General features: G+C 42.5%; 1 protein-coding gene across 1 annotated transcript in view; it reads right to left on the reverse strand.

Annotated features, from left to right (window-relative positions):
* Positions 1 to 12,253, reverse strand: part of ASIC5 (acid sensing ion channel subunit family member 5) — a 733,553-nt gene that overhangs the window by 337,489 nt on the left and 383,811 nt on the right. The window contains exon 6 of the mRNA XM_078677664.1: positions 26 to 173. Coding sequence (XP_078533790.1) covers positions 26 to 173 — 148 coding nt within the window. The remainder of the gene's footprint in view (positions 1 to 25; positions 174 to 12,253) is intronic.

The raw sequence follows: 12,253 nt of genomic DNA on the forward strand, positions 1-12,253 counted from the left end.
AATAACTAATTACGTATTTGCCTACCTGGTAATAAAAAAGGTAAACATCCACAGTGTTTTCCTATGTATCTGGCCTTACATTCTTGTAAGCATCCATAGGTATTGTAGATAGGATGATATTTCAGTTTCAATTTCGGGTTACATTCTCCCCAAGGGTATTCCTGTATTATTGTCTTGAAATATATAAAAAACATATTAATTTCAAGTATCTGCTTCGGATATCAATGAAAGGAATTCAGTAAATCAGTAATGCATATTCATCCTAAAAGATTTTTTTGTCTCAATTTACGTTAAAATATTCGAATATAGTCACATAAAATGAAGACAATAAAAGCAAATATAAATTAATAATAAGGTTTGATAGTAAAATAAAGAGTTGTGATACAAGATAAAGACAAAAATAACCTAATAGGCATGATGTGGCCTAAAATACTACTGTTAAGGAGAACATACTGCATGCATGTAAGCTACTGACAACCGTAAATACAAAAAGTCCTCTTCAATCTTTGCATCATATGTTAGTAATCTATTTCTACAATTATAAAATACAGCAAACACATTATATTTGGTTACATTACAGTTTTTGTGATATCATTTCAGGCATACACTAAGTCTTATAGGATAAAAAATTATATATTTAAAATCAGACAAGCAGTGAAAGCTAATTTTCAATTCTGTCATTAGTCAGAATTGCATTGGTTGTCTAAAATATATATTTTTTTTTTCACTGAAAAAACCATAGGTTTCTGGCACGTTATAGTTAGAAATGAGCATTTAAAAAACCTTAGAAATTCACTGAAAAAACCATAGGTTTCAGGCACGTTAAAGTTAGAAATTAGCATTTAAAAAACCTTAGAAATTCACTGAAAAAACCATAGGTTTCATGGGCGTTATAGTTAGTTGGACATTTCACTCATACAAAACCATAAAAATTCCCCTGTTATAGTTAGTTCAGCTAACTATAACTCGCGCGCCCGCAATGCACTGCTGATGGCGTCACATATTACATCACTCATGACATGGTAAGTGACATCACTCATGACATCACTGATGCCATCTCAAATTACATCACTCATGACATCACTGATGACATCATCCAGTGAATGTGTGTTTTTCTGAAAATTAAATATGTTATATATATGTATATCTCAAGGTTGATGGAAGAATAAATGGGTATATAAGTGTGTAAATGGATTATTCTTTTTTGGTTAAATTGATAGTATAACTGACTGATTAAGTTTATCTTAGTAAATACATGGGTTAGTGAGAAATGTTTAAATACGTAAATATCTGTATCAGTCTCTTATGTTGTGTATAAGTGGCTGCATGGGTTGGTGAGTAGCTACATGCGTGTCTATATGGTTTATTAGTTGGTTTTTTGAGTATCAGTAGGAGTGTCTGAGTGTCTGGATGGTTCGGTGGGGGTATTACTTAGTACATAGATGCATGAATGAGTGACTCACTAAAAGTAGGGCAGGCAAGAAGCGGGTCCCCAAAACAACAATAAAGAGAAAAGGGAAGAAACCGGAGGGCGAGGTACAGTTAAACCTAAATACCTCTGCCCTGACCTATATACCGATTAGACCCCCGCAATCAGAGATTAAAACAAAAAACACTCCAAAGGTACCAAGGAAGAGCCAGAGTAGTAAGGGTTTAAAGGAGAAACCCCCAAAAATCCACTTTGTAAATCAGAGAGTAAACGCATCCCCAGGGGAACAACCCCAAATCCACCACAGATTTGATAGCTCAGTTGAAAATAAACAACTCCAAGATCTAGTAGAGTGGAAAGTAAAATGAGGCCCCCAGGGAGGTCAAAGGGTAGTCAGATAAAACCCGAAACCCCCAAGAAAGTATTAGAGGTGGAAAACAATAAATGGGTGTACCTGGAATCGGTGCAAGCGGGTCAAAGGGGAAAGAAATTGAGGAAAATGAACCCACTAAATAGGGCACAGATTTTGACTTCCTTTGACAAATGCAGAAGCCTGAGTGGGATTGGCACAAAAGACCTGAGGCAGGTGGGCCTCATAGAGAATAAAAATGGCAAGGAAATAACAAAAGTACTACTTCACTCGGACCTGGTAGAAATGGCAATTATAAAAGCTACTAGTGAGATAACCCGAGTGGGAATAAGGGTAATAACGGAGAGGGAAGTAAATGGCCTTTCAGGAAGTAGTTTCCTAAAGTGCCATGCAGGTCTAGGGAGGAGACAAGTGAAGTTACTGAGAGATAACGAAGAAGATGATAGCCGCATGAATATAGTGGTAAATAATACAGGAAAGGATGACTCATGGGATAACTGGAGCCAAAGAAGTTACGTGGGAGAACCCTCCGAGAGATACATGGAGGAAAGGGCTGAAGATAGTGGCCTAAGTGAGGTAGAATAGGATGGGGGGTGTCGCACAGTCTAAGTCTCTTGACATGGAATGTAAATGGCTTAGGCAATGAGATAAAACAAGAGCATATAAAGGAAGTAGTAAATAAAGTGGAAATTGCCTGCCTACAAGAGACTTGGATATGTGACGAAACCCCATTCATCGAGGGTTACCTACAACTAAATCGACCGGCCAAGAGAAAAAGATTTGGTCGCCCATCGTGGGGGATAATGACCCTTGTTTCAACAAAAGTACTAAGAGAAGTAACACCGTTAAAATGAAATGTAAATGGCTATTGGCTTGTAGATTAGACCTACTGATCTTGGAAAAGAAATATAAAATGATGATTGTTATAAATGTATATATGCAGTGGGATAATGCGGCAGAGTATGTTATTGAGGTGGAGAATTTTAAAGAGGACATTGACTCCTTATTAGAAAAATATGTCTCAGATGTACTGATAATCATGGGGGATTTTAACCATAAGCTATACCCAAAGAAGGCCGATCTCTGGAATACAGAATTGTTGGATGTCTATGGAATAAACTATGCTAGTTTCCCAGTATGTGATCCCTCGAAACAGGATATGGAATTAGTACATTTTCTAGGAGGAAGGGGTCTTCTCTGCCTAAATGGCAGAGTTAAAACAGACTGCCAGGCAGGGAAGACCTTCAAAATAGGTTCACAAAATTGTCCAATTGATTACATGTTTATGTTAGCCTGGAATTTCCCTCTAGTACGGGAATTCAAGATACATCAAAGTGAAATCAGTGACCATAATCCACTGCATCTAACAATACTTGGGGGAAGGAAGGTGCCCAGAGACAAAGTGATTCCACAAGAAGTTGACTACCCCAAACGTGTGACGACAAGACTAACTGAGGAGTATCAGGAAAAACTAAAGGCCTTTCAACTTAAAGTTGAACCAGAAAATTTTGGGAGTAAAAACTTGGAATGGTTTATAGAGAAGATAGCCCAAGTAGTTCAGTGCCTAAGGATAGAACTAAAAAAGGATAAAAGAAATGGTACAAAAATCCCGGTTAGCCGAGTGAAATGGTTTTCTATCGACTGCCAATCTAAAAAAAGGGAGATACGGACAGTATTTAGAAGTCAAAGGAAAAATTTCAACCAAGATAGACAAAAATACTTAAATAAGCTGAAAGTTGAATTTAAAAAAATGGTTACTGATGCAAAAAGGTCATACAAAGAGAAATGCTGGTTAAACTTGTTGAAATCAATTGAAGATAAAAACCTAAAAGACAATTCTGGAAAATGGTAAAAGCAGCGTCCGCTCCAACAGACGGAGAAATGAAATGCGTCGTTAGTGAGTCAGCCTGGGAGGAGTACTTAAGGGAATTGCATGGGGCACGAGATCCCCAAGGAAACATAGAGCCCCAACCGTGGCAGGAAATATTGGAAGATCTCAAATTAGATTTCAACGAACAGCAAGTAGAAAACATAATACGAGAACTGAAGCTAACTCGTGCGGCAGGCCCTGACAATCTCCCTGCAATAATATTAAAGTCAGAGCTAAAGTGGTGGGCAAGACTCTTCGCCCAGATGTTCCGTTTAATACTATCAGAAGGCATAATGCCACTGAATTGGAAGGGCGCTGTAATCAGGCCAATCCATAAAAAAGGTAGTATGGACGCACCACAAAATTACAGACTGATTAACGTTCTAGATGTAGGAGAGAAGGTATTCTCAAAATTTGTGTTAAATCGACTAAATGCATGGGTCGAGGAGTTCTCAATCGTACCCACTGAATGGGGAGGATCAGAGAGGGGCACTCACGATAGACCACTGCTTTGCACTGTGGGCAATGGCAAGGAAGTCAACGGAACAAAATGGCAAGCTTTGCTGTTGTTTCGTTGACTTCCGAGCAGCGTTCGACTCAGTATATCGGGACTGCTTATGGGAAACTCTCATGAAGAAAAATATCGCCAAAGACTTACTGACTATAATAAAAGAACTACACCGAGGTAATTGGGCCCAAGTAATTAGGGATACTGAAGGGTTATTAACACAAAAAATACCTATTGTAAATGGCCTGAGACAGGGCTGCGTTCTGGCCACACAGTTATTCTCTATATTCCTGCCAGATCTACCCGCCTGTCTAGAGGTTGAGGGTAGTGCAAGCCCCAGAATGGACGGAAAAAAGGTGCCCTGCCATTTATATGCAGACGACCTGGTAATAGTAGACCAGACTGAGACAGGCCTCCAAAGAAAGCTGAAATCTTTTAGTGAATACTGTGCTAGGAAATTTTTAATAGTAAACTTAGACAAGACAAAAATGTTATGCTTTGGTAAAAAGGCAATTAAGTTTAATTGGTTCTTAGGCGATCTTAAACTGGAAACGGTTAACGAATATCGTTACCTAGGGATGTGGTTCGATAAGACACTAAACTGGCATACTCATTTCGAAGCCCAAAAAGCAAAAGCACACACATCAATCTTTGGTCTAAAAATGTTTAACCGGGATTATGGGGATATGTCTCGCTGTCCATTACTAAAAGCTTTTAGTGCAATGATACCCCACAAGTCCTCTACGGCGCAGAAATCCTTTATTTGAGCGGTAAGGGAGTCTTGGACCTGGAGGAAGGGAAATGCCTGAAAAACCTTTTATCCCTCCCCCAATCATCAATGGCCCAAGCAAAAAGAACGGAAATAGGAACAAAGTCTTGGGGGGTACAAGTACAAACAGCGGTAATCAGATTTTGGAAACGATTGGAAAATAAAAAAGGCCAAAAAGTTGCACAATGGTGTAGGAAAGAGATCCAAATCAGTAACCTAAAATGGGCAAAAGCTTGTAGGGAAAGAATGGTGCAGGCCTGTGAGGGGCTAAAGGTGGAGATGTGCCAAGAAACCCAACAAATAGTCTGCACTATGAGTGATCTGAAATTTAACGGGCAAGAAGTATCTAGAAGGACTGACATGGGATACCTGGCTAAGAAAAAATCAGTAGAATTTATGATGCACTCTTGGTCAAAGGAAAACTGGTTCCCTTATTTAGATATCCTACCAAATCGCTGGTATAGGCAGGAGATACTAAGGATGCGAATTGGGATCAATCCGTGGTTGATAAATAAAGACCTTAAATCAAAAATGTTAGACCATAAAGGGTGTTGTAGGTGTAACTTGGGCACCAGAGGAGATCTAGTGCACATCCTTCTTGACTGCCTAACAATATTAGAACAGCGTAAATTGTGGCTGCGCCCAATATTTCTAAAATACGATATAAGAACAAGGGCACAGGCGGTCAACCTTCTAACAGAAATGCCCTATATCGAAATCGCTATTGCTCTAGGGAAGTACATAAAGGTAGTCCAGAGATTCCAAATAAGCCAGGAGTAATTTTTAGAAATTTTAAAATAAATGAATTATATAACTTGTCTAAGAGAAAAAGGCTGTTTTTAATGTAATAATAATTCTTAAAGGGTAAGGATTTGCCTAAGAAAGTGATATTTTATGGGTGTCTGCTTTTAAGATATGTATACAGTGTGTGTAAGATTTTTAACCTGTAGTGGAACATTTTTATCTGTAATTATTTTTACTATTCTTCTGTGAAATATTTTAAACTAGTAGCTATGCCTTTGCACCTGTTTAAAGATTATGATCTAAATAAACATATTTTTGACTTTGACTTTGAGTGACTAACTGTTTGTATGTGTTGAAGATAGCATGTGTGCAGGACTGTGTGGGTGGATGAGTGTGATAAAGAGTGAAGGACTGTCTCAATAGTGTCTTTTTGAGTAACTACATATGTTTTTTAACTAGTATATGTGAGTATTGGTGTATATAAGTGAGCATGTGTGAGAGTGAGAGATTGGAAGAGTTCCTGTATAAATAAGTAGGTGTTTCTATAAGTGATTGTTTTAGAGAGTAAGTATGTGTAAGTTTCTGTAGAAGTAAGTGGTAGTGTGTGTATAACTGTATATGCAAGTAAATGGATGTTTGATACTTTGTTTGCATGTGTGACTATGCGTGTGAGTAACTCTATGGATGAGTGGCAGTGTGTAACAGGATGTGTAGGTGTATGAGTACGTATGATGAGTGAGTACATGGACGAGTCTAGAAGGGAGATAGGGCGGTAGTTCTTAGCCTCGCCTCTATCTCCTTTCTTGTAGATTGGAATAATTATAGACTCACCCCATGTTAGGGGGGAGCCTTCCATGACTGCCGCATTGAAAACCTTGGTCAAAAGGGGGCCCCATAACAGAGTATCTGCTTTTTAAAGATCAATAGGCACCCCGTCAAGCCCAGGTGCCTTCCCTCCTTTACTTTTCTGAATAGCATTAACTATCTCTTGGATTGTATTATTGAGGGGGAGGTTTGGGCCACAGACTGCGGCCCTTGGACATAAAAGGGCTTCCCCTCCCGGGTTAAAAATACTACTAAAAAATGTGACCCAGTTTTCCTCGCTGACCTGGGCATATAGTACAGGGAACTCCTCCTTCTGTAGAAGGAAGGGGCTATTCACTGTATTCCAGAAAAGCTTGCTGTCCTGGAGCTCAGCTGCTTTAGAGAGACTATCCCAAGCTTCCTCCCGTAGCTCTTGCTTCCTGCGTCTCAGATGGTCTTTATAATTTGCCCTTTAGGAGTTTAACAGCTCCCTTGTCCCAGGGACGGCTAGACAGTGCTTTCTTTAGTTCTTGTAAGGACTTTGTACCGGCCCCATCGAACCAACCCACAGTGCCCCCTGACCTTCTGACCTTGTCAATAGTTAAAATCTTTTTAGTTGACTTGTTTATTTTCACAAAGTCAGCAAGGATGCATACAGCGCCCGTATTAACATCCAGGCAACGCTGCAGCTCATGGAGACTCGCAGCCACAATTTTGATCAGCAACTTCTCAGAGTTGTCCCTGCACCATTTGATCCTGCAGCCATTAGGCCTACATGGGGTTATTTCATCAACAATCCTTCGGGGGGCTTGAACCTTCTTCCCCCAGATGGATGTAGACACAGTAATACCATTGTGATCACTAAGGGCCACTTCTGCAACTTTCGGGACAGCACAGAGAAAACTGATATTCTCAGATACCAATAAGTGGTCTATAACAGTGGCTGAGTTCCTCCCTACAAAGGTCGGAATGGGGTTGCCCTCCCTATCGTTTGTGGGCACAAGGATTAACAGTCCCAGTTTGAGCATTAAGGTGTTGAGTGATTCTCCAAGGGGAGTGTGAGTAAAATGTGCCCGGTCCTCCCCTTTATCCCCATCAAACACACAGGCATTCGTAAAAGAGAGGGGGCACATGGAGATATTAAAGTCCCCCCCCCCAGATAAAGTCAAAATGGACTGGGTTGGCCCCACAAAGTTTGTCTACTGCAGTCTCAAGATCGTTAATTACTGAGAAGCTAGAGGAATCAAACACGTTGTTGTAGTGGTTGATTAGCATAACATTACGGCCCTCGCTTTGCTGCAACCAAAGCATTTGTGAGTGGAATCCAATAGTTATATGGGATTTGACCTTTACCGGCAAGCTCACAGACAATAATATCACCAGCCCACCTTTAGCCCTTCCCATGGTTGATCCCTGCGCCAAACAGTTAAAAGAGACATACCCATCAAAATGGATCTCTTCCATTGACCAAGTCTCCTGTAGGCAGAGAATATCAACGTTTGTTACATGCTCTCTCCAGCCCAGTAACTCTTCCTTGTTCCGCCAACCAGCAATATTCCAACTCACTAGTTTGTACCCAGTACCATGCCCTCCCTTATCCAAAACTATGTTCTCCCCCATAGACAACTGAGGGCATGTCGTTTTCTTTAGGGCTTCCAGACTAAAGGATTGCTTATTGCATGGGGGGATGGTGGGTATCTGGTGGATAGTGCCTAGTGGGTCAATGGCCGTTGGCATACACTCCGCAAGATCGTGCTCTGTTTGACTAGTGCTCCCCGCCAAAACTTCTATGTTCAGGTCTGGACTTCCCCCCTTAGATGACATCAATACGACAGGGGGTAGTCAGTCTACTTCATCAAGACAGCTAAAGAGGTTATAATCACAAAAGGGAACATAGATTGGCATAGTATCTGGTCTACCGTCAAATCTCCTACTTCTCCCCCTACGGTCGACTCTTGTCCAATCATCAGTGTCTCTCCCATGGGCCATGCGATTTGGGGTGTAAAAAAAAGACAATGGCAAGGTCTGGATAGTAGAATCCGGTGACCTGTTAAAACCAGCACAAATGTGGGAGACAGTTCTGGGGTCCCTAAAGTTTACTGTTATGCAGTCCCCGTTTATAGTTTTTACTGACTTACCCACTCAAGGCAACCTCCTTATCATTATGATCTCATTAGATAGGTGGGCCGGAAGGGGTCTGTTCCAGTTTAACCATTTAACAACCTTATTTTTTAGGGAGCCATAGGATTCACCTTCGCCCTCTTCTAGGGCAGGGATGCCTGCCAAAACCACCGTATAACGATTAGCTTCTGGTGGGAAGTCCGGTAGCCGGGGTCTACTGGTTTTACACTCTTTAACCAGTGCAGGCGGTACAAGCTTTCCGCTATCTACCTTCCCAGAACTATCACTACCACCAGGCAAGGGAGCAGAAGACTGCGTGGGGAGAGCCTGACTAATCGGGTTAGGACATGGTGGGCCAGGTGGTCTGCCGCTAATAGTGGGGACTATGCAATCTACAGGAGGTGGCACCCCCCCGGTTGGCAATCAGGAATCACAACAATAACCGGTTTATTCGCCAACTGTGAGTTTGCAACAAAGGCAGATGTTACTTTCTCAATATTAGCCAGTCTAAGTTCAATTTGTTCCATTTTGGCTTCTAAGGGGAATAAGATCGATTTAAATAACGCTCCCAGGTTTTTAATGGACAACTCGGACCCAACCTGGGTTTGCAAAGGAGCGGCGGAGGGGGGCAAAGTTAAATCCACCATCCCATTTGCAGATATTTGCCTCCCCGTAATAGGCCCACCAGGGTTGATACCATCACTCTGTCGCTTGGCTATTTTGGCTTTACTCCCATCTTTCTTATTATAAACACATTTCCTTTTAGGGATAGCCCCTTCTTTAGGCCATTGACACGGGGTGCTATTGATAGTAGCCACAGTTTCAGAAGGAATAATCTCATGGTTAACAAGAATTAAGTCTGTTTTGGGCAAAATTTCATTGACCAGAATATCCAAGTCCTGCAAATCATGCCCGTCCACTCCAGGAGTAATGTATTGCTCTGTTACACAGGGCACTGTAATGGCCGTGTCCGGGGCCCTGTCCAGCGTTTTGGCCTTGGCAATTTCTCCCAAGGAAGATCTTTTGGTGGAAATTTCAAGAGACATGCGTTTTTCCAAAAATGATATCTCCTTGTCAACTAGGGAGTTTGCTCTAATTAAAATTGTTTCCATGCCTCCCGCGGTAGAGCCCCCAACAAGCTTTGACTTACTTCTTAGTTCGCGTCCTGACATAGTTCGGGGTTAATATTGGTACTGCAGTCCCAGAGCCAAGGGGGGTGGGCCGGTCCGGTCCTGATCGGTCAGGAACGGGCAGAAACGGGCCCGCCCTTGGCCCGGGCTTTGCCCGGCGCCGTTCCGCGATGTGCGTCAGGGGGCGTGGTCTTATAGCCGAAGAGCGGGCGGGGGGGGTGGGAAGAACTCAGAGGTGCGGCTGGTAACGGGCCGCAGAGGATCCTGGAGCTCGCAGTCCCGCCGTCAGCCCAGCACACCACAGGGATCCCGCGTCAGGGCACAGCGATTGAATCCAGCCAGGTCTCAGGAGCAGGCAAAGAGAAGTCCACAGGTCACACACAGCGACTTCAAAGACGCCCGTGGAGCGGGAGACTTGAGTCGCTTATCAGCCCAACCCTCAGTGCGGGCGGGGGGGGGGGCGGGAAGAACTCACAGGTGTGGCTGGTAACGGGCCGCAGAGGATCCTGGAGCTTGCAGTCCCGCCGTCAGCCCAGCACACCACCGGGATCCCGCGTCAGGGCACATCGATTGAATCCAGCCAGGTCTCAGGAGCAGGCAAAGAGAAGTCCACAGGTCACACACAGCGACTTCAAAGACGCCCGTGGAGCGGGAGACTTGAGTCGCTTATCAGCCCAACCCTCAGTGCGGGCGGGGGGGGCGGGAAGAACTCACAGGTGCGGCTGGTAACGGGCCGCAGAGGATCCTGGAGCTCGTAGTCCCGCCGTCAGCCCAGCACACGACAGGGATCCTGCGTCAGGGCACAGCGATTGAATCCAGCCAGGTCTCAGGAGCAGGCAAAGAGAAGTCCACAGGTCACACACAGCGACTTCAAAGACACCAGGTCCTCATCTAAGATTAGGACTAATTGGGTGTCATCGGCGTATGCTATTGAGCTGATGTTAAAGGAAGAAATGAGCTCAATCAGGGGGACCATGTAAAGATTAAATAAGATGGGGCTCAAACTAGAGCCCTGAGGTACCCCTGACTGGACTTTCTTTTCTTCAGAACAGTACTGCCCCAGCATGGTAATCTGCTTTCTTTGTGTCAGGAAGTTGAATGAGTGGATGTGTATGTAGATGGCGGAATTACTGAATAGGTTGTTGGTAAGTGGTATTGGTATCTCCATTTTAAAAAAATGTTTTACTTTCTATTTCTGAAGGTGTGTATCAAAGGTTATATTACACCAAGAGGTGGTCTGCCACTCTTTCACAAGGATGATATCATCAGTGATGTCATTTGAGATGTCATCAGTGATGTCATGAGTGATGTCACTGACCATGTCATGAGTGATGTTATATGTGAGGTCATCAGCAGTGCATTGCGGGTACGCAAGTTATAGTTAGCTGAACTAACTATAACGGGGGAATTTCAATGGTTTTGTATGAGAGAAATGTCCAGCTATCTATAACATGAGTGAAACCTATGGCTTTTTCAGTGAATTTCTAATGTTTTTTAAATGCTAATTTCTAACTATAACGTATGTGAAACCTATGGTTTTTTCAGTGAATTTGCAAGGTTTTTTGAATGCTAATTCCTAACTATAACGTGTGTGAAACCTATGTTTTTTTCAGTGAATTTGCAAGGTTTTTTAAATGCTAATTCCTAACTATAACGTGTGTGAAACCTATGGTTTTTTCAGTGAATTTGCAAGGTTTTTTAAATGCTGATTCCTAAATATAAGGTGTGTGAAACCTATGGTTTTTTACATGAATATAAATATAACACAACAGCTAAACACTCAAACTAGTTATTTAAATTTTTTTTAGTTTTTTTTTACATGCTCGCAACGTGCGCGCACCTCGCACATTTTTCTAAAATATATATATTTTTTTTTTTGCCCTTCGGGATTCTTCAGGGACTCCCTGAGAAGGCCTAGGGGGTCAAAGAGTCTCTACCCTGCCCCCTTTTCACATTCTCCATTTTTGTTTTAAACTCACTTCTGCCTCGAGGGTGCGCGCAAGGTGCGCGCACCTCGAGTTTTTTTTTTTTTTTTACATTTTTTTTTTGCCCTTCGGGGTCATTCAGGGACCCCCTGAGAAGGCCTAGGGGGTCAGGAAGTCTCTACCCTGCCCCCTTTTCACGTTCTCCACTTTTGTTTTTCAGTCATTTTTGCCTCGTGCAACGTGCGCGCACCTCGCGATTTAAAAAAAAAACACATAAAAAATGTTTTTTTTGCCCTTCGGGGCCTTTCAGAGACCCCATGAGAAGGTCAAGGGGGTCAAGGAGTCTCTTCCCTGCCTCCTTTTCACGTTTTTAAAAGCTTTTACGAAAATCGGGTAATTCGACATTTATATGCGCCGGTCGCGCAACATAAAGTCATGGGACATGAAAACAACACTTTTGATTGGTTTATAGTAGTTTCTGTTCCAGAATCTTCAAAAACTCCACCCACTTCCCTCACTATCTCTTTTGGTTTCCAGAGAGAAGGGTCTCTGCTTTGGTACAGCTACTTGAAAATGGCAGCAC

Source organism: Lissotriton helveticus, chromosome 2_1 (genome assembly GCF_964261635.1).
Source record: "Lissotriton helveticus chromosome 2_1, aLisHel1.1, whole genome shotgun sequence".
Lineage (NCBI taxonomy): Eukaryota > Metazoa > Chordata > Amphibia > Caudata > Salamandridae > Lissotriton > Lissotriton helveticus.